The sequence below is a fragment of the Balaenoptera ricei genome, chromosome 6, assembly GCF_028023285.1.
Source record: "Balaenoptera ricei isolate mBalRic1 chromosome 6, mBalRic1.hap2, whole genome shotgun sequence".
Lineage (NCBI taxonomy): Eukaryota > Metazoa > Chordata > Mammalia > Artiodactyla > Balaenopteridae > Balaenoptera > Balaenoptera ricei.
In genome coordinates, this window is record NC_082644.1 from 12,209,253 (window position 1) to 12,234,986 (window position 25,734).

Genomic DNA, 25,734 nt, shown 5'->3' on the forward strand with positions numbered 1-25,734 from the left:
CCGCACATAACAATTATAAATCCTGGATTATCTATATGTATGTGTGTGCATATGCACACTGTGTACATGTCTGTGTGTGTGATACAGACATAGCCAGACAGACACACACAGTTTATTCACACTGGTGGTAGTTATATTCCATACAGTCACTGCAAACACTGAATTAGTGAATATGGAACCATTGCTCCTATGGGAAATACAAGGTTAGGTTCCTGCACGCCTCTGGTCACATCTTCACCAGCTGATCAATGTGAATCCACTAGAAAAAAACTGTATATTATCTACAGTGACAGAATGATATAAATTTGTCTGACTTCTCAGAAACAATGAAGGTTAGACAGTAGAACATAACATACTCTGGAAAATAATTTTGGTGTGTTATACATTTTATAATACTTGCTTCCAATTAAAGTTATAATTTAGCCTTGCCCTTTTGTCCCTTTTATCAAACCGAAAAGTATTGAATATTGATGTAAATTTGTCAGTTTTTCTAAAAAATTCTATTCTTTGTTTTATTTAAAAATTCATGAGATGTTTTCCTTTAAATATCTGTGAAATATCTGTGAAATGACAACATATATCACAAAGGGCTGACATCCTTAATGTCTGTGTTAATTTTGTCCTCCAGTAAGCAGATACCAAGACATAATTAATCATACAAAAGATATAAGGGGGAAATTCCTGTGAAGGCAAAAGGAAGAGCTGGAGAAGGAGAGCCTTCAGACCATGATCCAAGTCAGAATCCTATGAAGCAGAGAGGAAGAAAGGAATACTGGGAAAGAAAAGTGTCAGACAGTTGCACAGTTGGAAGAACGTTTTGGCCAGCTGATGGGGAGCACTTGAGACAAAATCCCCCATTCAAGAAGTCCCAGGTCTTGGGCTTCCCTCGTGTCGCAGTGGTTAAGAATCCACCTACCAATGCAGGGGACACGGGTTCAAGCCCTGGTCTGGGAAGATCCCACATGCCGCGGAGCAACTAAGCCCATGTGCCACAACTGCTGAGCCCGTGTGCCACAACTACTGAAGCCCGCACGCCTAGAGCTTGTGCTCCGCAACAAGAGAAGTCACCACAATGAGAAACCCACCCACCGTAACGAAAGAGTAGCCCCTGCTCACCGCAACTAGAGAAAAGCCTGCGCCCAGAAACTAAGACCCAACGCAACCAAAAAAGAATAAGATAAATAAAATAAAATAAATTAATTTAAAAAAAGAAAAGAAAAAAGAAATCCCAGGTCTTGTAGTAATAGGCCTGCTTTAGAACCTCTGCCTGCTTAGCAATCAGTAGGGAGCAGCCTATAGGAAGTGTGGCATGAACACAGGGATGGATCCAGAAGGACAAAATGTGGCACTGTCAGTCAATTATGCAGCAGGAGATCTGATTGCACATTTTCATGGCTGCCACAATATATAAAGAGTATTTACAAACCAACAAGACAAAAGGGGGAAACACCAATATAAAAATGGCCAGTGGACATTATACCAAATTACCCATCAGCCACTTAGAACCATTTTCCCCCTTCTATGCTCCTCTCTGCATTGCAACGGCTGGAAGAATCTCTGTCAACCAGATTTTGGGTTACAATGTACCAATAAGAGGAATTCCTGTAAAAGAGAAGCAGAAGCCATTGTGCACCATGTAACACTGTCGTGTAGGAATGAAGGCTTCAGCCTACAGCACATGTGAGGATTTGCCAGAAGATTCTTTCTGGGTGTCCTGCACGTTATTGATGCTTCAGGCACCTGAACTCACCATTGTGATTTCCTGATATTCCTGTACTTACAGATTTCCTGAAAGCAAATAGCAGCTCTCCCTGATCAGTTTTCCAATCTTTCTTAACTGTCTTATGAGCCTCTAATTCCTTGTATTAAATCACTCCCTGCTTGAAACACCTACAGCAGTTTCTGACTAAATCCTGATTGATAGAAACATGGACAAGCAAATCAGAAAAGTATAAATGAAAATGTCAAATCAGCGTATAAAAATACACTTATAATTACAGAATAAAAATTTTAATGAGATTTTTTTACTTGTTAAATTGGCTAAGGTTTATTTCATTTATATTTATTTATGTACTTATCGATTTTATTATAAATACTCAAGGTTAACAAGAGGAAAAAAAAGGAGGTTCTGCCATACACTACTCTTAGGAGTTTACACTTTCCATTTGCATTTGTAAAACCTTTTTAGAAGGCAACATGTATTATAACCTTTTAAGTGTTCATAACTTTCGATTCTTTAATTTCACGTATAGAAGTTATTCTTAAGAAAAAATTAGAGTACAATGTTATATATGGGTATTTATCACAGTACAAGTTATAAATCAGACATCTGTTAAAAACATAAATATCCAAGTATTAATTATCCAAATATTTAAATTTATCATGACATATACACACAATGAAATTGCTATGCAACCATTATAAGTCATGTTTGGGCAGAAATTTAATAATATGGGGTTAATAATATTAAATGAAAAAACAAGGTATATAACTGTAGGTACAGTATGATCATAGTATTGTATATAATGTATATTTACACACATAATATTGTAAATACATGTATATATTTCATATATATATATCTATGTATGTCATTTATACACGTGGGTTTAGAAAAAGGGAAAGTATTCCAAATATTTAACAGTGTCTATTTCTCCAATAACAGAATTACAGATTCGTTTTATTTTTATAGATTTCTAACTTTTAAAATGTGCTACTATGAGCATACATTTTATAATGAAATTCAGGTCAATAAGAATTTTAATGTGCCTGTAAGAACAGGTCAGCAGATGGAGAAATGAGATAAAGAATTTCTAAATTTGTTACAGATATTGATTTAGGTGTTTCAATTCCCTTTCTGTTGTTATTGGACAAAGGTATTGAAAGAATTTGATTGATATGCCTCAACTAATACTTGCTATGCAAAGAGCAGAGTTTTATTCTTTTAAAAGTATAATTGGCTACAGGCTGGCTTGACTCCACATTCCCACCATAACATACACTGTACGGATGGGACGCTGTGACTCCCATAACTTGAAGCAAGTTATTTGCTCAGGGCGACGAGAACAATCGGGATGAATGATGCCAAAGACAGAATCATTATCTCATGCTAGGCTTCCTTCAGCAGTGTCTGTGCACTGGGAGTCTTCTCGGTTCATTCAAGGGTTAGAACACAATGTTTGTTTGGAGAATCATGACTTGGATACCGCATCAGTATCATTCTGAGCAAAGTTTTTCATTTCCCTCACACTTTTTTTTAAGCCTTAGGAGAATTCGTTGAAAAGCCAGGTCTTTTTGGTGGATACTAACATTAAGCCCTCTACCCTGTCAGTGGAATTATAAATTCCAGAAATCAGTTCCTAATTTCATTGTGTATTGTCTTGTAAGATAATGATTGACAGATTCTTTTTTTTTTCTTCAAAGCTTCCCACACTAGCTGACTTTCTCACTAGTCACTAACAGAGTCCTGCCGGTCTAAGGCATCAGTGTATGTCGATTGCAAGCCCTTCTTCTCCAATGAGGTTGGTTCCCCCCGTGTCTGTGAACACACACACACACACATACACACACACACCCCACTCTACTGTACAGCTGCTGTTCATCTGCTTACCTTACTTTTGTCTACCAATCCGAATCCTGCTTATCCTGCAAGCACTAAGTCAAGCAACATCATCCCATGAGGCTTCCCAGAACCTCCCCTGCAGGAGATTTCTCAAGTTCCAGCACATCTGAAGTCTACAGAGTAGCACTCTTAGGTCCAGGTAATAGGACCCGTGCCTTGGGTTTCGTGCTTTAGAAAGCCCAGCTCGGACTCCCTCTGGCTGTAGCCCTTTCCATGGGGCAAAAAGTCCTTACAGGAGTAAGGTAATATCTCAGCTCCCTTCCAGATCATGCTCTGGGATCTAGCATCTCCTTCCCCAAATGGTCACACAACCACTTTCAAGGACTTTAGGCCTTTTTTCTGGGTCTACCCTCTCAAGGGAAGACCATATCACAGGTGTGTGCACCCTGAGGCCCAAGGCCAAGAGGCAGCTGTTTGGGTGTACAGGCTGAAGTGTTCACACATATCTGCATGGTCCTTCAAGATGTGGGACGAGAAGGGATGGGAAGAAAAGGAGGAGTAGACAGGAGTCATAGCCAGCTCTCCCACTCTGCCGTGTAGGGTCACTCTGGTTACATCAGTGGACCGGGGCATAGTTCACAGGGCATTTCAAACACCTCTGCAGCTGAATACTTTGTGCTCTTGTTAAATGTGGAATTTGGACCACTCTGGGTTAGAAGTATGTTTCACTTTAAAGTAGCACACAAAATAAGCAGAAAGGGAAAGGGTTAATAAGATTAATAACAAGAGAGTTGATAAGCTTCATGAGATATAATCTCACTCAGTCCAAATAACCCTGGGGTTGGGGGTTATTGTCTCCTTTTAAACATTAGGAAACCAAGGCTCAGAAAAGCTGAGTTCCACCCTGGTTTCATAGAAGGGCAGGGACAGATCTTTACCACTCCACAGCCTACTCTTTCTTCACTCCAACTTCCCATGGGTCTATCTCAACATCTTCTGGGACACCCACATCAACCATTCTTCATGAAGATGAATAGTTCCCTGTTTGCAGGTCTGTGCTTAGCCATGGAAAAATTGGTTCTGAGAGCTAGTTTAGCCAAGATTGATGTTCACCGGCTTGGAAGTGGATTTGAAAGACCTACCTGGTAGCATACAGAGGCCAAGGTGGAAATAAAGCGCTGCTCTTCTCCATCTGGGCACTAGCTAATTGGTTGAGGGGGTGGGATTGTGAGTATGCTTGTTTGTTGGAGGGGGGGGGGGGCCTGGGAGTTCCAAAAGCCTTTGTACACTTTGACCCTGCAGAGTTGAGCAATTTTCAGTGGCTCTTCTTGATAACACTACTTCCCTTATTTGCCACGGAACAGATCCTACTAGAAAGCTTGCATTCACGGTGTCAGGTTAATGAATACGAAACTAAACAATAATATCGTCCTCTGGTGGATGGGATTTCTGAAGAACAGACATTGTATACATATTTGATGATAAGATGTAGGGGTCTCAGGGAACTGTAGTAAAGCCTCTTCCACGGAAGGGACGGCATCTCAGAGAGCAAGTGACTTAGTAATTAGAGGGAACCCAGATTTCCTGTCTCCTCACCCCATATGCTTTTCCTACAACATAAAATTCACCCCCCCCTATAGATGTGGCGGGTGGGATGGCATTGTTTACAGGAAAGATGTCATCTGAATTTTAGGTCTTTGATGAAGCAGGGCTCCCTGATCCTCCTGAGGGCATTCCTCTGAGGCATTTGGAGGTATACTGCTATAAAAAAGTGTCCCAAACATCTCCCTTGGAAAAGGTAACAATGTTAATAAACTTTTGTTCGGGTGAGGGAATTCAAGTACATACTTTCCTGTACTGAAAGTTATCTCTTTATTACTAGGTTTAAGAGAACCTACTAACTACTTTATGAACAGTGTGTTTTGTCTGAATCAATAAAGATGAAAGAAGGGGACTTAGGAGGTGGGAATCAGAGCGGAGAAAATTCTGGTATTTTCCCAATATTCTAAAACACAGGTGGTTTTCTTCAATTTTAAGCTAAACAGAACAGGGAATTTACCAGAAAAAAAAAAAAAGTAAATAAGACTGGTGATATCAACTTTTCATACTCCAACTATTCATGCATTAAGGAGAAGTAACACTCTTTTAAAGGGTACATTTTCTTACGGAAACTGGAAAATAATTAATAGCACTTTAATAACACTAAGCCACGTAAGAAACTCCAGTGCAACCATCATACTTTCTAAGTCCATTTGTCTGAAGAAATGAGAGGTGGATCGTATTTCAGAAGGTTTAGATACGCTCACTTTATCTTCCTAGAATTATAATTTTATTGTAATCAGATTTATTGAATTTTATCTGGTTTTACATTCATCTGAAAACATCTGCAAATAATATAATTTACCTGCATATTTGGCATAACAATATGCTTCTTTTTGATTTTAACAGAACCTAAGTGTTCATTGAATCAAGCTGTTCAAAAGTAACTTTACTGGGCATTTCTTTGAACACATCATACACACAGCAGTAGGTGTCTGGCAAGTGTCTATTTTTCTTTACTTTTAAAATCAGATCATTTAAAAGAGTTATTTACTACAAATAAAAAATCCCTTCTCCCCGCTCCCCCCACCCCCACGCCACACACACACACTTTCTTAAAGTGAAGCGAGAACCCAGTTCACCCAAGGCAAGAGAAAAAAAAATACTGCTGCGCGCACTCTTCCTGTTACCTCAGAGTAATACGGTAACAGCAGGAGATTACGGTACTAGCTGGGGCTACTGACAGTGTTACGTCAGCGAGAGCTGCAAACTTCCTTGCCATTCTTTGCTGATGTCGGGGAGCTGAATATTAAAGGGGTGAAGGTGGAGTTATTGCCTGGCTGTATTTGGTTTTTTTTTTTTTTTTTTTTTCTATTTTCTCTCTTTATTTTTAAAATCTCCAGGTAAAACGTCTGTGAGACAGGAGCTTAAAGACGTCTGTGGTAGAGAAAGGGGTGAGTCAGCGGGTGCAAAAGGACTAGGAATTGGTTCGTCGGAAACGGTCCCCTCTCCCCCGAGGGAGGAGGCGGCAGGGCTGCTCCTGGGACCGAAAGCCCGTCCAGTCCCCGCCACGCGCGCGCGAGTGGCTCTGCGTCCGCGCTCCAGGTGAGTGCGCTGCAGCGCCGGGCGCCGGCGTCCAGCAGGGCCGGGTGGATGAGAGAAAACCTCCCTGGGCCTCAGGGCGAGACCCAACTCCCGCTTTCCCCAAGCTCCTCCCGCTTCTTTCACCCTTACCCTTACCCCACTTCGTTTCCCTTATATATTCTGGGAAGTTATCTCCTCGTTAACAAGTGTGTTTTTTAACCCCGTATTTACCGCTCCGAGGTAGGGGGAAACGGGTTTCTGCAGTTGCTTGCTTTTTGTACCGCCTGTGAGCTCTAGAACTTGTGATGTTCACAGCAGCTTTTGCCCGGGAATCCCGCCTCAAGGCCCAGCCGCAGAGTCCTTACAAGGCAAGGTGTGTCCCCACTCCCCGCATTCCTGCCTGAGTCCCTGCGGTCGGCCCACAGCTGTGGAAACCTAGCTCTCTTACGCAGACCGTGGTCCCCAGCTCGGAAAATACGAGGCGTCCCCTGTCCGCGGGCGCGCGGACTTGATTTTTACGCCTACTGTACAAAACCCGCAGTGACTGCCGCCTGCACAGCCCTTTAGACAGAGTGACGCTCCCCGCTCCCACTCTTCCTCTTGGACCCCCGGAGCCCGCCTGGGTGTGGCTTGAGGCTCGAGTGCTCCGGGACCGCTGATCCTCTGGCTAGGAAAGGAATCCTGGACCGATCTAGGTCGCGTTCAGCCCTCGTTGGGTCGCGAGGGCTTTGCTCTGGACGCGGCTCTCAGGCCGGCTCGGCTGGTCGACAGACCGACGCTCTCCGCACACTCAAGTGTGAATTCCTCGGGCGTGAGCGTGCGCGTGGCACTGGCCCTGCGGTCCCCGGGTCGCAGCGGCTCCCTCTCCCAGGCCGCCTCCTCCAGGTGACTGCGAAGCAACCTGTTCTAGTGGCAAGCGGGTAGATCCTCCGGGTTTCCACCGGCTTGGCTCGGCGCTGCATGTCCGTCAGCCGCAATCGCGCTGCTCGGGCTCTGGGATTTTAATTTCACTGCACGGCTGCTAGCAGTCCGGCCGCCGGGCGCTGCAGCTTGGCGGGTGTGTGCTTCGGCTCTTGAACCCCGCGAGAGGCTGCGCGGCGGAGCGCGCCAGGGCAGATTCCCAGCGGCGGGGCACGGCTCGCGGTCCCCTCCCGCGCGCTCGCCTGCTGCCGGGCGAACCGCTTCGGGATCGCAGAGTCGGCAGGACTCCCCGCCGGGTCCGACCGCCAGTCGAGGCAGGGCACAGTCTCACTCCCCAGGGCGCCTGGCTTACACTCCGCATTTCTCTTTGCGCTCTTTCAGGAGGACGCTGGCAAACGACGCTCCGCAGCCGCCTCGGTCTTGGCAAACATTTCACATCCACGTCCCCCGGCCTGCGCGCCTAGAAGCTGGATCTACCATGAGTCCAGCCACACTGAGGGTAACTGCGGGTGCGGAGAAGTGCCCAGATGCCAACGGTCCCCGCCTTTGAGAGTCGACGGCAGACCCGTCCGTGCTTGTGGTTTGTGGGAGAGACAGGCGCTGGATTTTTGAATTCCAAATTATGTGCAGAATGCTCAATCTTCACACCCGGACGGATCCGACAGTGCAGGAAAGGGGACTCGCGTAATTCTGGGACTGCATTTTGCATCGCGTCTCCTCGAGCTCTGTGCTGAGTCTCGCGTAGGGAGGGAGTTGGGGCCCCGGGCCAGCGTTGCTGGTGGAGAGGGTCGGCGGGCAGCCCCGCGCGCCCCTGACCATGTTGCCTTTAATGCCCTGCCCCTTTGCGTGGCCTTCTGAGGGTTTCCAGGGCTGGCCCGGGTTGCTTCCCACCCGTACGCTCTCTCTTACCCCCAGACAACCCCAGCAGGCAAGGCTCCCCGGAGCGGAGACCTTTTGACTCCCCCCCCCCCCCCCCCCCCGCTCCCTCGCTCCCACCTCCGCCCAGGCCCGGCGTGGCCCTCAAGAGCCGGAACTCGCCCGGCCCCGGCTGGGACCATGGTGTTTCTCCCTGGAAATGCCTCGGACAGCTCCAACTGCACCCACCCGCCGCCACCGGTGAACATTTCCAAGGCCATTCTGCTCGGGGTGATCTTGGGGGCCCTCATCCTTTTCGGGGTACTGGGGAACATCCTTGTGATCCTTTCCGTGGCCTGCCACCGGCATCTGCACTCGGTCACTCACTACTACATCGTCAACCTGGCGGTGGCCGACCTTCTACTCACTTCCACGGTGCTGCCCTTCTCCGCAATCTTCGAGATCTTGGGCTACTGGGCCTTTGGCAGGGTCTTCTGCAATATCTGGGCGGCGGTGGACGTCCTGTGCTGCACGGCCTCCATCATGGGACTCTGCATCATCTCCATCGACCGCTACATCGGCGTGAGCTACCCGCTGCGCTACCCCACCATCGTCACGCAGAAGAGGGGTCTCATGGCTCTGCTCTGCGTCTGGGCGCTCTCCCTGGTCATCTCCATCGGGCCTCTGTTCGGCTGGAGGCAGCCGGCCCCCGAGGACGAGACCATCTGCCAGATCAATGAGGAGCCGGGCTACGTGCTCTTCTCCGCGCTCGGCTCCTTCTACGTGCCGCTGACCATCATCCTCGTCATGTACTGCCGGGTCTACGTGGTGGCCAAGAGGGAGAGCCGGGGCCTCAAGTCCGGCCTCAAGACCCACAAGTCGGACTCGGAGCAGGTGACGCTCCGCATCCATCGCAAAAATGCCCCGGTAGGAGGCAGCGGGGTGCCCAGCGCCAAGAACAAGACACACTTCTCCGTGAGACTCCTCAAGTTTTCCCGGGAGAAGAAAGCGGCCAAAACACTGGGTATCGTGGTCGGCTGCTTCGTCCTCTGCTGGCTGCCTTTTTTCTTAGTGATGCCCATTGGTAAGTCTTTACAGCACCTCATTTTAGCATTTAGGAGTCTTCACCCTCTTCCCATTATGCTACCCCAGACTCACGGTCAGGGGTGGAAGAGAAAGGATCTGCATTTCAAACAGCAAAGCTAGGGAGGGCAGTTAAGGAAAGGCTCCTATGTAGAAAAGTAAATTTTCATTCCCTTTCTGCTCCTGGTTTCATTTATATAACGTCCTAGGGCACTTTTTCAACTACTGCAAAGTGGCATCCTACCGAAGCAGATTAATTGGTCTCCTTAATAAGAACGTCAACTTTTCTTAATGCTTTAAAGCATGTGTTTAATTTAAATACATCCATCCTCGGATTTCAAGTCTCAGTCTCCAGCAGGCCCTTAGGCAGGGGCCATGGAATGCCACTTTCACCTCTGCTGCTGTGGACTGCAGATTCTTGTGTCCTAAAAGTAAGCACCATGCTTATTCTGAACAAACGTGTAATTTTATTATTAGATTAGATTATTAAGGGTTAGTTATAACGGTCTGCTTATGTTCTGTATCTGTGTTCATTTTGTTTTCTGGATTCAGTGTGGAAGAAAGTATGGTGAGCCACTGACAAGAAAAAAAAAAATGATATTATGTCCAAACCAATTTAACCTTTAAAGAATTCAACATAATGTTTCCAATAAGTAAATACATTCAGCTTTATTTTAATACCAAGTATTAAAGCAAACACAACTCTTATCCAAAATCATTCAGGAAGCTTCAGATGACACTGTTCGAAAATAATACAGTAATGTTACAAATCCAATTTTCGCAAATGCTAAATTAGCTGTTGTCAAACTAATTAGTTCATTATAAATATCAGCAAGCTGATCCACTTGGAATCGTCTGTCTCTGGAAGGCCTTCCTGAGATCGCAAAATGGTTGTTTGCTATTTTTAGCTTGTGAGCTCAAATATAGACCCACACATTGGTTATACACTAACTCTGGCAAACAAAAAATTACAATAAAAAAATTAATAAAAGTCTGTTTCTGTACTTTAGAGCCAATTTACATGACATGTACTGAAAGTAATTTGCAACACTGTGTAGTAATAGCAGCTATTATTTTTTGAGGGCTAACTATGTTTCAGATATTGACAATTTTATATCATTAGTCCTCTCAATAACTCAGTGAGGTAGGTAGGCATTATTATCCTGTAATCACAAGTTGGGGGAAGGGATTCTTCGGGTTCTAGGGCTTTGCTGTCTAACACCATAGCCACCAGCCCCACGTGGCTGTTTAATGTAAATAAATTAAAGAAAATTAATATTCAGTCCCACCAGCCACATTTCAAGTGTTCAATAGCCACATGTGGCCAGTGGCTACTGTTTTGAAGAGCAGAGATATAGAACATTTCTATCACTGCAGAAATTTCTACCCAACGTGGCTGCTTGAGATGCCCTTCCAAGTCCACTCCCTGGCCTTTCATCATTATTGCTTTCTCTGCTCCTAGAATTATATTAGAGTTTTGAATTTATTTAAATAAATTTAAATAAATAGTAAAACTCTTTACTTGAGCCACTGGCTGCTTACCTGCCTGTCTGCATCCCATCCCTTCCTCCTGAAGTTTGCACATTTATTCATGCATCTATCTGTTCACTTGTTGAGTATTTATTAAGCACTTGCTCTAGACACTTAGGATGAACAAGGCAGAAGAATCCTTGCAGTAAGATGTTTGCAATCTTTGGGGGGAAATAGACAGAAACAAATAAATATATCTTAAGAAGTCAAGGATTAATAAGCACTATTTTAAAAATGAACAGAATAAGAGGATAGAGTGGTGCTCTATCTATCCATGTGGCGAGTGGTCAGAAAAGTCCTCTCTGAAGAGGTGATATTTGAGCAGAGACCTGACTGAATTGAGGAGCCAGCCTTGCAAAGTCTGGGAGGAAGAGCTTTCTGGGCAGAGGGAACAGCATGTGCAGAGATGGGAAGGAACCTGACCTATCTTTTAAGCCAAAGTAGAATTTGCTTATTATTCTAATTGTGATGGGAAGCCATCCAATCAAAGGGGCTTTAGCAGGTGAGTGGCTGGTCTTATATTTTTAAAGTATCATTCTGGCTTCTGGGAGGAGTGAGGGCTATTTTGGGGTGAGAGTGGAAACAGGGAGACCAGTTAGGAGGCTGTTGGAGACGTCAAGGAGAGAAAGGTGAGGCTGTCCTGCACTCAGGTGAGACAGGTGGGGGTGATGTGAAGTGATCACATTCGGCACTTATTTCAAAGGTAGAGCTGACAAGTTTGGACATGGGATATGAGAAAAGGAGAGGAATAGAGATAAGTCCCGGGTTTGGGGACCTAACAACCGGGTAAATAGTAGTGCGTTTTACTGAGATTGGGAAAACTAAAGGTCGTAAGGGGCTGGTGGGAGTGTGAAGTACAAGTGCTTATTTTGTACAGCCATGTTGAGAAGTGTCTATTAGATGTCTAAGTAGAGATGTCAAGTAGGCAGTTAGATACATGAATTTGGAGCTAAGAGGGGAAGCTGGGCTATGATATAAACTTGGGACACATCACCATATTTAAAGCCACAGAAATGGAAGGATCTGCAAGAGAGAAAGTCTGGAGAGAAAAGAGAGATAAGAACCGAGGCTTGGGGCATCCTGATATTTAAAGGTTGGGAAAAGGAGAACCAACCAGCAAAAGAAAATGGGAAGGAGTGGCCAGGGAGGTAGGAGAGCCTGATGTCCCCGAAGCTGAATGGAAATGTTTCACCAAGGCAAGAGTCATCAGCTGTGTCACATGCAGCTGCTAGTCCAAGTCAGAGGAGGACGGAGAATCAACATTGGACTTTGGCCATGTGGAGGTCCTTGGTGATATGAGGAGGTGCTTTGAGGATAGTAGTTTCCGTGGAGTGATGGAGACAAAAGCCTGATGGTGTGCTTTCTTGAGAGAATGAAAGATGAAGTGGGGACAGTGAAAACAGGCAACTCTTTGGAAAGGTTTTGCTAGACAGTGGAGCAGGGAAATGCAGTGTAGCTAGAAGGATCTAGAGAGAATTTTCAAAGGTGGGAGACAGGATATCATATTTATATTCTGATGGAAATGATGGAATAGAGAGATCCTGATGGTGTAGGCAAGGAAGGAGACCAGAGGGTTTAGAGGTGACAGGGAAACCAGGGTGTATGAGCACAAAGGCAGTAGGTATGGAGGGAGAAAGGTAAAGATCTTTTCCAAATATATGTATATCCTCAATGAAATAAGAATCAAGATCATCTCAAAATTTGATGAATTTTATGTATTTTTAAAACTAAGTTATTTTTTAATTTCATAATGACTAAAAGAATAGAAAACATGCAAGTTTTTAAAAAGCAGGTGTTCCTCACTACCAAGCCAAAAGCATTGTTGTGAGAGTTAAATTTTAGATGTGGATAATGGTAATTGCTTGCGCGTTGCTTTGCACATCAGGAACAAATTGTAGTCAGACAGATAAAACTAGACATCAGCTTAATTCCTCTTTCTTCAGGTTCCCTTCTATATCAGTCTGCTCATTCTTAAAAAGAAATGAACCAAATATCTAAATGTATATGAAACTATCCTGTGGTATCTGTATTCGCTGCCTTCAGTAAACTGAGTTGAGTTGAAAAGAAAAAAGTAAGAATCAAGATCATCACCTAAGAGTAAGGAAGAAATAGGAAATGATGGAGGTTTGAGGAGCAAAAGAAGATGTGAAAGATTAATCTTTGAGGTGAGGGAGTAAATAGATGATGGAAATTTAGGAGGTCCTGAGGATGTGTTTGAGACGTAGGGTCATAAATTTAAAGGAAGGCCAGTCAAGAAGGCTGGACGCTGCTTTCTCACAGCTAAGAGGTTGAGGGTGATAGGGAATGTTGCTGATGACTGACTGTATCTAGGGACCCTGGTAAAGAAGGGGAGTGGGTTAGAGCTGATTCACTGTGTTATACAGCAGAAACTAACACAACATTGTAAAGAAATTATACTCCAATAAAGATGTTAAAAAAAAAAGAAGAGGAGTGTGTGAAGGGACATAGGCTAGATCAGATTACTGGTCATACAGAGTTAGATGGTGGAAAAAGTTCAGGTAAGGATAGGTGATTGGGAGTTTGGGACTGCTGGTGGTGGCTTAGCAATCCAAGGAGATGAGCATGATAGACTGGGTCTTGAGGTCCTCCAGGAGAAGGGAGACTCTGGCCTAATCATAGCCTCCCTCTCGGATCTGCTGTCTTGGAGACCTGGTAATGTTGAAGTGAAGATGGGCACAAGATCACCGAACCTACCACATCTGTGGTCCACGGTTTCTTCCTGACACTAAACTAGTAAGACACTATTTCTTCCAGGAGTTAATGGCTGTATAATAAGTTCCAGGCACTGCGTTAGACAGAACAAAAAGATGACTAAAGCACATTCCCTGCCCTCAAGGGCCTCACAATCTAGTTAAGGAGACAAATTGAAAAAGATGATCACAAATCTGTGAGATTGGTCCCCAAAGTGGTATTACAAGTGCTGAGAAATATGACAATTAACTGTGTCTGGAGATCACTACAGAAGCTTCTAGAAGTATTGCAGTTTGACTAAGCAGGGACTTGAAGACAGCACTACGTCTGCTGGGCCATCAGTGAGATGTTATTTGTTTTTAGTAAGTATCTGAAGTACATAGTTCATGCAAAATGTGAATAGAAGAATAAACATGTCATTATGTTATTATACACAAAGGACACGAGCTCTTAAGTATAACAAGTAGTCTCTTGGGGAGAATAGCTTATCAGCTTGCGCTAGGCTGCCAGAGAACAGTGGGACTGGAAACTAAAACCAGAGCAGGGGTGAGTGAGTGTAGTGTACAAAGCTGAGAGGTGAAGCCCCCACCTGTGTAAGAACCAGACCAGGATAATCAGGTGAGTGAGGGCTTTCCATTTCATTGCTGAAGGTCCCTCTGGAGTTATGAGAAGGTTATGCCTCCTCCTGGACTCTACACTTCACTCTCTCCCCAGCTCCTCCCAACCAGGGCTGGGTGGGTTGCTGGACTGAATAGTGTGATTGCAGGTAGGAATCTGACTTGTCTGCTTTCAAGTCTAAGTCTTGCTAGTCTTGTTTTCTTTCCGCATCCTAAATGTTTGGCTGAAATTGAGAACCCCTTCGGGGGAGGGGGGATCATGCTTCACGTCGTTATCAGTCATTTATACCTTAGAGTGAATGTTTTTAAAAAACAAGTTTTGATCATGAAGCTAAATAAAGAGAATTTGAAGGTGTTAGCCTTCAACATAGGAAAGAAGGAAGGGTATAACTGTGCCTCAAGGAAGCCTGGGCTCCTGAAGTGTGTGCACCATCTTTGCTTATTTCATCCTTTTGTCTAGAGCCCAGCAGTACCAAAGGCAGTGTGCTGGGTGGAAAAAGTGTTGACCTGAGATTTCAACCCAGGCTTTCTTTTTCATAAAATATGCCTAGCATAGCGCCTAACACAGAGCAAATGGCAATAAATGTTAATCTTATCTGAATTCATATGATTCACAGACCATCACTGACATATTTTTTTTTTATAAATTTATTTATTTATTTTTGGCTGCGTTGGGTCTTCGTTGCTGCCCACAGGCTTTCTCTAGTTGTGGCGAGCGGGGGCTACTCTTCGTTGCGGTGGGCGGGCTTCTCATTGCGGTGGCTTCTCTTGCTGCGGAGCACAGGCTCTAGGCGCGGGCTCAGTAGTTGTGGCTCACAGGCTTTAGAGCGCAGACTCAGTACTTGTGGCGCACGGGCTTAGTTGCTCTGCGGCATGTGGGATCTTCCCAGACCAGGGCTTGAACCCGTGTCCCCTGCATTGGCAGGCAGATTCTCAACCAATGCGCCACCAGGGAAGCCCAAAACATAGTAACTTAAAGCAGCAGTCACGTTATGGCTTGTGACTCTGTGGGGCGGGGATGAGTCCAGGTCCAGTTCACTGGGCTGTCTGGGTGTCAGAATCGGTGGCCGCTCTTCCTCCAGGGGTTGAGACGCGCTCTCCCGCAGTGTGGCAGTTCTCTCCAAGAGGGCAGGAGCTGCCAGGCTTCTGAAGAGAGAGGCCCAGACCCGGCCCAGTGTCACTGTTGCCTCATTCTGCAGGAAAAGCAAGTCATGTGGCCAGTATAGGTTCAAGGCGGGGAGAGAAATAGACTCACCTCCTGATGGGTGAGCAGATCCATAAAGGGATGAGGGGATTTTTGTGGCCATCCTGCAGCACCTCTTCCTCACAAGCACATCAAATAGCATTTCTCTTTCATCTTCCAGTTATTTATGGAGAACTCCCCGTATGCTGGGCTTTACGCAATGCACCATGTAAACACCAGTCTGGGTGCTTGCCTTCCTGCAGGCTTCTAATCTCCACAGGGAAATAGACATTAATCAGATAACCACATAAAAAATCCAATGAAGAGGATGGGGTGGTACCTTGGAAACCTATGCTGTGGATAAGGGTGACCCTGGGCAGGAGGGCAGAAAAGTCTTGCTAGGAAGGAGAGCTTGACCTTTGAGCTGAGATCTGTAGAATGAGGAGCTCTTCATTGGCTAAAAGGAGGAGGGAAGGAATGGGATGCGTAAAAACTCTGATAGGACTGGCTTGATGCTTATGAGGGTTTTCCAGAAGGCCAATGTGGCCAGAGATGAAAGGCTGATAGAAAACTAGTATCAAATGAAGCTGGACAAAAAGAGATCTGACCAAATAAGCCTTTAAAGTCATATTATGAGTTTGTGTTTTTATCTGGAGAGGACCAGGAGCAGAGATGACATGATCAAGTTTATATTTTAAACTATCAAAGGCTTAATGAAAAGAAGACTGTGGATAGACCAGTTGGGAGACATTTACACAGGACAGTTGAGAGATATCCTGCCAAGCAGGATCCTTCTCACTCGTGATTGAAAATAGTTATTTCTGTGAGCTGCCACATAGTTTTTGAATGCCTCTTCTGTCATTGCCTCCAGAGCAGATTTACGAGAAATGCTTTCCCTGATCACTAGTCTAACCAGACTTGGCTTTAAGTTAATTGTGGCTCTTTCTGCAAGACGAATGTGTCAACAGAGATTTACCGTCATATTCAAAAGAATGTGCTGCAGCCTCAGAAAACGTCTACTATAAGTTCTAACAAAGCTTTGAACAATTGCCGCCTCTTTCAAACCAGCTGCACACTGGCAAGTCATTACTTTGAAGGAGACGATACTTAGTGACTTAGGCATTGCTGTGTTGTGTTACCTCATAGTTTCAGGTTCAGACGCTAGGATGTTTTCCTGAGGCGTTTTCTTTGTTTGGTAGATTCACTGTCTTTTAGCCCTTTCACTTGGTTTTCCAACTGGACACTTACATAGTGGCTTCTCATTTTGAAACTGCATGTTTCTTTACTATTTGAAAATTTCCCCCCATATTTTTATCAGTCATTTATATTTCGATTTTGTGATGTGAAATTGCTCGTCTGTGCTCTTTGGCCACATTTTATTAAGTCATTGATTTTCATTTATTTTCTTTTTGTAAGATTATTGTATACATTGAACATTAATCACTTATTACTGCATATCCTGGGTTGCCGGCTTTCTCATGCTATATTCAGACATGCTGAGAAAATGTACCTTCTTTATTTCTCAAAAACTGATATGATCTTTTTCATGAACTCCAGCGGAGACACACACACACACACACACATACACTTTTAGTTGAATCCAATAAGTTCAGTCAAATCCAGTCACTTAAGCAGTGTCTTTATATACTCAGCCTCACTTGGATAACTCAGCCTTTCAGGTTTGCCTGCTAAATTGTTAATCAGGGGCACACATAACCTCGTGGTTATTGGGGTCGGGGAGACAGGAGATTGTCGGGCCCTCGGTTGACCTTCCATGGTGATTTTTAGTTTCCTGCACTGGGGATGTTGGCTTAGTCTAGTGACCGGTCCCCAGGCGCTAGTCTCCAGCCATCACGCAGCCGTCTCCCAGTAAGTCTGACGGTGCTCACCCATGGACCGTTGACCCACCTGATGACTCAACCCCACTCAGTCCTTACTGCGACTACAGACACTCAAAGTTTATGTGTGTCTGCACCTGATTCCTGGCTGGGGTGACAATTGCTCTGTGGCCATAAGCCAAGGAGTCACTTTATCCGTAACAGCCCCCGTGATCACCTTTCACAAGCTTCTGAGCTAAACCCTCAGCAATGTTTCATCCCTGTCTCAAGGTACGGAGAGCTCTGTGGGTTCCTTCCACACCCCTCCACGCCACACCATCTCATTCCACACCCAAGCACACCACACCAAACAGGTGTGCCAACCCAGACTTACTCTCTGCCCACCTACACCGGCTGTCACTTTAATGGGTGCTAGAGCCCTCCTGTGTCCTCTCCCAGATGCCCAGAATGGAGAGTGGGGAAAAGCACCTTCACTACCACCTTTATCTTCTTAAATGCCTCTGTGGTCCTTGTTGAGAGGGGAGCTCGGAACAAACACCAGGATGCCTCTTTTCACTCCCTCCTTCCCCACTTTTCCCCGCAGTCCACCGGTGGAGGACAGATGTGGCAGGCTTTCCCTTCCTTTTTCTGGCTAAATGGGACCCTCCTCAGCACCATGTCCCCTTCCTTCCCTGGGGGGCATCCATCTTCTATGGAACAGCAATGGCAAATGGATGCAGGCGGAGAGAGCGAGATAGGTTCACTGAAAAGGGAATAAAGACCAGGAGTATTTAACAATGTTATAATCTTTATACATATTCAGCAACTATTTTTCCCATTGGTTTTTTTTTTTGCATTTTATCCCTTTTGTGGCTTTTACAAATACATAGACATTTAAAATGTTTATGTAGTCACATATTTTAATCTGTTTCTTCATGGATTGTGCCTTCTCAGGGATGCTTGGAGAGATCTTCCCCCACGTAAATCAGATAACCTCTATTTTCTCCTCGTTCTTTTAAAGCATCATTTGTCATCTACCTGGAATTTACTTTTGTGTTTTGGTAGGTGATGTCTAACTGTATTTGTGTAGAAATGGTTAACCAGATATTCTTAAAAGATTTATTGAATAATGTATCCTTTCCCATCTTCTTTGGAAAACTACCTTTGTTGTATTAGAGAGAATCCTGAACCTATTTTGGAACTCCCACTTCTGTTACATTTATCTGCCTCTCTAATATTGGTGCTACATTATTTTAACTACTGTTGTTTCATAATACATTTTAATATTTTCTAGGTTAAGGCCCCTGGATGAATATTCTTTTTTTTTTTTAATAAATTTATTTCTTTTATTTATTTATTTTTGGCTGCGTTAGGTCTTTGTTGCTGCTCGCGGGCTTTCTTTAGTTGCGGCGAGCGGGGGCCACTCTTCATTGCGGTGCGCGGGCTTCTCACTGCTGTGTCTTCTCTTGTTGCAGAGCACAGGCTCTAGGTGCGCGGGCTTCAGTAGTTGTGGCTCACGGGCTGTAGAGCACAGGCTCAGTAGTTGTGGCGCACGGGCTTAGTTGCTCTGCGGCATGTGGTATCCTCCCGGACCAGGGCTCAAACCCGTGTCCCCTGTATTGGCAGGCGGATTCTTAACCACTGTGCCACTGGGGAAGCTCTGGATGAATATTCTTTTTAAGAATGATTTTGTCTGTCTTTGCACGTTCTTCCGGGAAAAGTCTGGACTCATTTTGTCAAGTTACATCTCTTACCCCCACCAAGACACACACACACACGCACACACACTCACACACACACACAAATCCTGTCACATGTTAATCATAATTTTTAGTATGTATAGATTAATTTGAAAGGAAACATCTTTATCACATTGAGACCTCCTGTTAAGAAATATGACATATGTAAATCAACTGTACTTCAATAAAAATATATGACATGTTTCTCCATTTACTTCCCAAACTACTTTCGGACTATTGTTTAAACTTTACTTTTAATCACACTTACTAACATGTCCTAGAAAAATGATTGTTACAGTGAAGTCAGGAAATGCTGCTTTGGTATTTCAACGTTAGATACAGCACGATGGTTTTTAGATCAGTATCCTTCGTCATGTCAAGGACGTATCTTTCTATAGTTTATAGAACAATTTTATCAAAAATGAATTTTTAATTTTATCAAATGCTGCTTTTTAAATATACATCAATATAATATTTTTCATTGATATTGATTTGATAAATTTTATTTCCTAATATTAACCTATCCATATATTCTTGGATTAAATTCTATCTGATCAGTGACATTATTCTTTTTTATGTTACTGCATTATACTAAGTATTTTATTTCTGGTTTGCATCTGTATTTCTATGTGAAATGAGTATATCGTTTTATTTTACAGTGCTGTTTTTGTTGCATGTTGGTTTCGAGTTTATGTTAACTTTATAAAACGAATTGTGACACTCTCCATTTTTTTTTCTACCATCTGTAACAATTTAAATAGCATAAGAATTATGTGTTCCTTGAAGGTTTGAAAGAACTTGCCCATAAAACATTTGGACCCAGCTCCTTTTATGGATGCAGCTCTCAGAGACTGGTTTCTATTTCTTCCATGGATAGTGGTCTTTTCTGATTGTCAGATTTGATAATCTTTGTTTTCTTATTTTCTATTTTCCTTCTCATTGAGGTTTAACATTTTAGCACAGAATTCTACAGGAAATTCTGTTATTTTTCATTTCTTTTCTATCTTTCTCATTTCCCACATCATATACTTGTGTTTTGTTGCTTTTTGTCTTCACTGAGATATCTTGAAAGATTGTCTATTTCATTAGTTTTTTCAAAGAACCCATGTCCTAGATTTATTAATCACTTTGCTCTGTTTTCCAGTGCACTAATTTAATCTCCAGAAATTTATTTTTCTGGTTATATTTTGTTCTTTTATATTAACTTGAGGAAAATGTTTGGTTCACATACTTTAATTTATTCCTGTCTAAGATTAAAAACAACCAAAGTTGTACATTTTCCTCCAAGCAGACTTGAATTCCTTACTTGATGTTTTGCTAGGCAGTACTCTCATCCAATTTTTCTGTTTTTCCTCTTTTAGTAGCTCCTTAGTCCTATGTGGACAGAAGAGGATTCACTGTATTATTGTTGTTCATTAATTTAAAAAATAATTTGTGATTTTATCCCCCATTTTTAAAAATTAATTTTGAATTTACTTTATAGTGGTCAGAGAATGTGCATCCAATAATTTCTAGCTTATGAAATGAATTGAGGCTTTTTTAATGACGATATATGATCAATAATTAGCACATTTAATAGATTTAATGTTTGAAAGATATATATTAATTAAACATTAACGAGGTGTTATTAAGATCATCTTTATCCAGTATTCATTATCTTTACCTTTATCCATGATCTACTTTATTTGTTACATATTGAGAGAGGTATGGTAAACCTTCCTACTGGGAATAATTCTAACAATTATTTCTTATATATTTTTTTTTTCCCTTTTAATTAATTTATTTATTTTACTTTTGGCTGTGTTGGGTCTTCGTTTCTGTGCGAGGGCTTTCTCCAGTTGCGGCAAGTGGGGGCCACTCTTCATCGCGGTGCGCGGGCCTCTCACTGTCGCGGCCTCTCTTGTTGCGGAGCACAGGCTCCAGACGCGCAGGCTCAGTAGTTGTGGCTCACGGGCCCAGTTGCTCCGCGGCATGTGGGATCTTCCCAGACCAGGGCTCGAACCCGTGTCCCCTGCATTGGCAGGCAAATTCTCAACCACTGCGCCACCAGGGAAGCCCTATTTCTTATATTTTTAACAGGTTTTACTTTATATATGTTGATGCGGATGCATGATACTTAAGAGATTAAGTCAATAATACCTTCATTTAAAGGTATTATTTAGATTTATTTATTTAATTAATAGAGTTTTTGTCCTATTTATTTTTCCTTGATATGTACATTTTTGAAAATTAATATTGCAATCTCTAATATATTTTTGTTTGCATTTGCCAACATACCTTTGCCCGTCTTTTTTTTTTTAATTTATTTATTTAATTTATTTATTTTTGGCTGTGTTGGGTCTTCATTGCTGCGCATGGGCCTTCTCTAATTGTGGTGGGCGGGGGCTACTCTTCGTTGTGGTGTGCGGGCTTCTCATTGTGGTGGCTTCTCTTGTTGTGGAGCACAGGCTCTAGGCACGCGGGCTTCAGTAGTTGCAGCATGTGGGCTCAGTAGCTGTGGCTCACGGGCTCTAGAGCGCAGGCTCAGTAGTTGTGGCACATGGGCTTAGCTGCTCTGCGGCATGTGGGATCTTCCCAGACCAAGGCTCGAACCCGTGTCCCCTGCATTGGCAGGCAGATTCTCAACCACTGCGCCACCAGGGAAGCCCCCTGCCTGTCTTTTTATACATCAGCTTGTGTAACTTGCATCAAATGGATTTTTCAGTGTCTACGTGTCTTATCTGGGTATTTGTCTCTTAGTAAACATTTAACTAATTTCCGCTGATTCTAACAGATATATTTGGGTTGATTTTTGTCTCCTGGTTTTATGTTTCCTTCCTTTTCTTTGTTTTCTGTCTCTTGCAAACTGGACCATTTTATTCTTTGCTTTTTAAATTCTGCAGTATTTTGGAAAGGCGGTCTCCTATTTTTAATTCTACTAGAGATTATCTTTGAGCTTTTCAAAAGCATTTTTTAAACCTTTGTTTCTCTCTTAAACAACCATCCCTATCACCCACCTTTGCCCACATAAGGGAAGAAGTTTATCACACTCTTATTTTCCCTTCCTCCAGAAACGTACATCTTTTGGTTAATAAAATTCTGTGTTTTAAATGTCGGTTATTGCTATTAAATGTTTATATTTCCTATCCTGTCTTTTGTATCTTTCTGTAATTTAGTTTAGTAATACAAATAGCCTTCTTATTATATACTATGATTTACTCATTCATGAGCTCTGGATTTTGCTTTATCTACCATGTGAAATAAGGACCAGCACCCTATGGCCTGTTTTTGTAAATAAAGTTTTATTGGAACACAGCCATATACATTTGCTTACAAATCATCCATGGCTGCTTCCATGCTACAGTGGCCGAGTTGAGTAGTTGCTGCAGAGACTGCATGACCCACAAGGTTTAAAATATTTGCTATTATATTCGAGTATAATGCCAAATAAAATTTGACCAATAACAACATAAGCCAAACGCATTTTTTAAGCCCATATATGCCTGAGCCTAAATACATGAAAGACAACTTCTCTGAGTATAGAACTCGAGTTATATATTTTTTTAATTTCAAAATATTGTTGTTGTTACTCCTCTGTCTCTTGGTATTTAGTGCTTTATAAATAACTTGAGGCCAACTTGATTATTGTTTTCCTTTTCTCATGTATTCTCTTTATTTATGTGTTTATTTTCTAACCAAGATGTTTATAGAATTTTTTCCCAATCAAATTAAAAAATGTCCCCTGGACATTTCTGGTTGTGGGGTAACTTTTTCATTGTGATTGCCTGGAACCCCGTGCACATTTTTTTTTTTTTTTTGTCCTGAAGCTAAAGATAGCATCCTTTGGTGATCACTTCGTCTGCTTCACTCTTTCTCTTGGAATTCATATTAGCTCTATTTTGGATCTCCTGTACCTGTCCCCTTTTCCTCTTGCTCTTTTACCCACATTAGTCATCTTCTCGCTATTTTCCTCTGACTTCCAAGTTTCTCACGTTTCTCCAGTGTGTGTTCTATTTTACCTAGTTAGCCTTAGTAGCTACCTCCACCACCTTTGCTCCAGTCCACTCCATTTTATTGGCATATTGTTCCATCTTCATTATCTCCTACACTGCATTTGTATACCCAATAGCTCCTTAAATTGCATTTCAATACAACATAGAGATTTTCTTCCATATCACTGTTTTAAAAGTGGAGTTTTATTTTTTATTTATTTATTTAAAATATTTATTTATTTATTTAGTTGCGCCGGGTCTTAGTTGCAGCAGGTGGGCTCCTTAGTTGCAGCTCACCAGCTCTTCAGTTGTGGCATGCAAACTCTTAGTTGCAGCATGCATGTGGGAAACAGTTCCCTAACCAGGGATTGAACCCGGGCCTCCTGCATTGGGAGCATGGAGTCTTATCCACTGTGCCACCAGGGAAGTCCCAAAAGTGGAGTTTTATATCTGAGGATCTCAGATTCCTCGGATCGACCTCATCTCCTGAGCAGCTGAATTTTTTCACGGAAACAGTAATTCTTCTCTTTTTGTTCAACCTCACTGAGGGTGACCTAGGGATAAAATTTGAAATGGGTTCTGTTTGGAACTGGTTGGGTCCTGGTCCAAATCTTTCAGGCCCATATTAAGGGGAGAAGGAAAGAACTGTCTTTGTTGTAGTTTATATTTGCCAGAGTATACCGATCTGTTCATCCAGAGCGAGTAGAGAGGAGGTAGAAGGACAAAGGTTCACTGTTGCACAGCAGAAGAGTCCTTGTCCTGTTTGGTTGACACAGTGGGTGCAGTGATCTCTCCTCCAGGTGGCATGGCCGGCCCCCTGGGATCCACGTCCCGAAGAGCCTCCCTTTACTTGTTTGCTGGTCTTGATGGGAAAACCGAGGGATTTTCCACCCTGTGTGGACCTCAGCATCAGTACTCTCCTCAGACACTCGAGTGCAGTTACGATTTGTCTTTGAAAAGCTACCCCTGAGTCTGCCTGTATCTCTAGCATCTGCTATTCCAAGCCCCTGGGGGTGTCACCTGGCAGCAACTGGGAGCCATCTTCCCTTCACCCCTTTTCTTGAGGTAAACTGAGGACCCATTAGTCCTTCATTCAGGCTGGTGGTGATGGAATTATAGTTTCCAGAAATCTCTCAGAGGTTCTAGCTTATGGATATGGCCCTTCCCTAGTGTTTTTTAGTAGTGATGTAAAATTTCACCTATATGTGTATTCTTTTAGATTTATTAAGAATTTAGAAAAGGGATGAGGAAGTGCAGCTTGATCCACACATCACTGCCTCAGCCCTGGCATCTTTTCAGGTTGATATCAAAATGTGAAGCAGAAATGAGAATAGCCTGACATGTGATCATTTCCTTTGGTTTCATGGAAGCTTGTGGTTCAAGACAAAGCAATCAGAGGGAGATACCTATGGAGTCAGATGGGGCAGAGTCTGTGTAGGTAAGCAGGCTGAACTTTCTCTTGATCACAAGTGGATGAGATGAAATCATGTGAAGAGCTTAACAAGTCTTCTTCCAGGATAAAGAAATGAAGGAGTTTACGTATGGGACGTGAGGTTTGGTCGCCCTAGTCAGTTCAAGCTGCTGTAACAGAACACCACAGACAGGCTGTCTTAAACAACGGGTATTTATTTCTTACAGTTTCTGAGCTGGGAAGTTTCGAGGTCAGGGTGCAGCATGGTCAGGTTCTCATGAGGACCCTCTTCCTGGTTTACAGACGGCTGGTTTCTCGCTCTGTCCTCACACTGCAGAGGGCGAACCAGCTCCGGTCCCTTTATCTCCTTATAAGAACACGGATCCCATCATGGGAACTCCACCCTTGTGACCTCATCCAAACCTAATTAACTCCCAAATTGGAGGCCCTGCCTCCAAATACCATCACAGTGAGGGGTAAGGCTCCAACAGATGAATTTGGGGCGGGGAGACACAAGCATTCAGTCCATAGCAGTGGTGCTTGCAGGCCACTTTTTGCATCTAATTTAATTCCTAGAAAAAGCCTGTAAGATAGAAGTCGCCAGGCTCATGTAGAGAAGTGGAAACCAAGGCACAGCAAGGAGGAAATGACATCTTGATGGAGCTACCTGGCTGCCCTCCCTGGAACAGAGGAAAGTGCTCTGGCCATGAGTTAAAAGCCCTGGGTTCCAGCTCCTCATCTGTAGAAAAATGGGCTTGCGTGGGACCAGTAGATTTCCAGCTTCTCAGCTTCACAATTCCTTGTTCCAATGATATCCTACTCAGAAGCCATGAAATGGCTCAGAAGATATGAAATGGATGAAAGTGGTGCTGCGCCCGTGGAAGCGGCCAGGGAACCCGGAGTCCTGGACACTGAGTCCTCGCCTTTCCACTGGCAGTGGCCGCTGGGGGGGTCTGGAGCACAGGTTGCTCTCTGTAATAGTATCTGATTCCAGACTCAGTAAAGGGTATCAGAAGAAGTTCTGGAAGGAGTTCGGTTTGCATTTTCAAAGGAGAAGGAGGGAAAGTTGACAAAGGTCACATCGGCTGTCATTGTTCTGGAATGCTGGCAGAGCCGTAGTCTTTGCCCAAAAAGGGTTTGAAAAGGGAACATTGCACACTAACTTTCTTTATTTTTTTGTGTACTCTCCACATTTAGCTTATCGCTGGGG

General features: G+C 43.5%; 1 protein-coding gene across 4 annotated transcripts in view; it reads left to right on the forward strand.

Moving 5' to 3' along the window:
* The first annotated feature begins 8,662 nt into the window (after positions 1 to 8,662).
* Positions 8,663 to 25,734, forward strand: part of ADRA1A (adrenoceptor alpha 1A) — a 90,000-nt gene continuing 72,928 nt past the window's right edge. For all 4 annotated transcript variants that reach the window (XM_059926237.1, XM_059926235.1, XM_059926236.1 and 1 more), the window contains exon 1: positions 8,663 to 9,545. In XM_059926237.1, coding sequence (XP_059782220.1) covers positions 8,663 to 9,545 — 883 coding nt within the window. The remainder of the gene's footprint in view (positions 9,546 to 25,734) is intronic.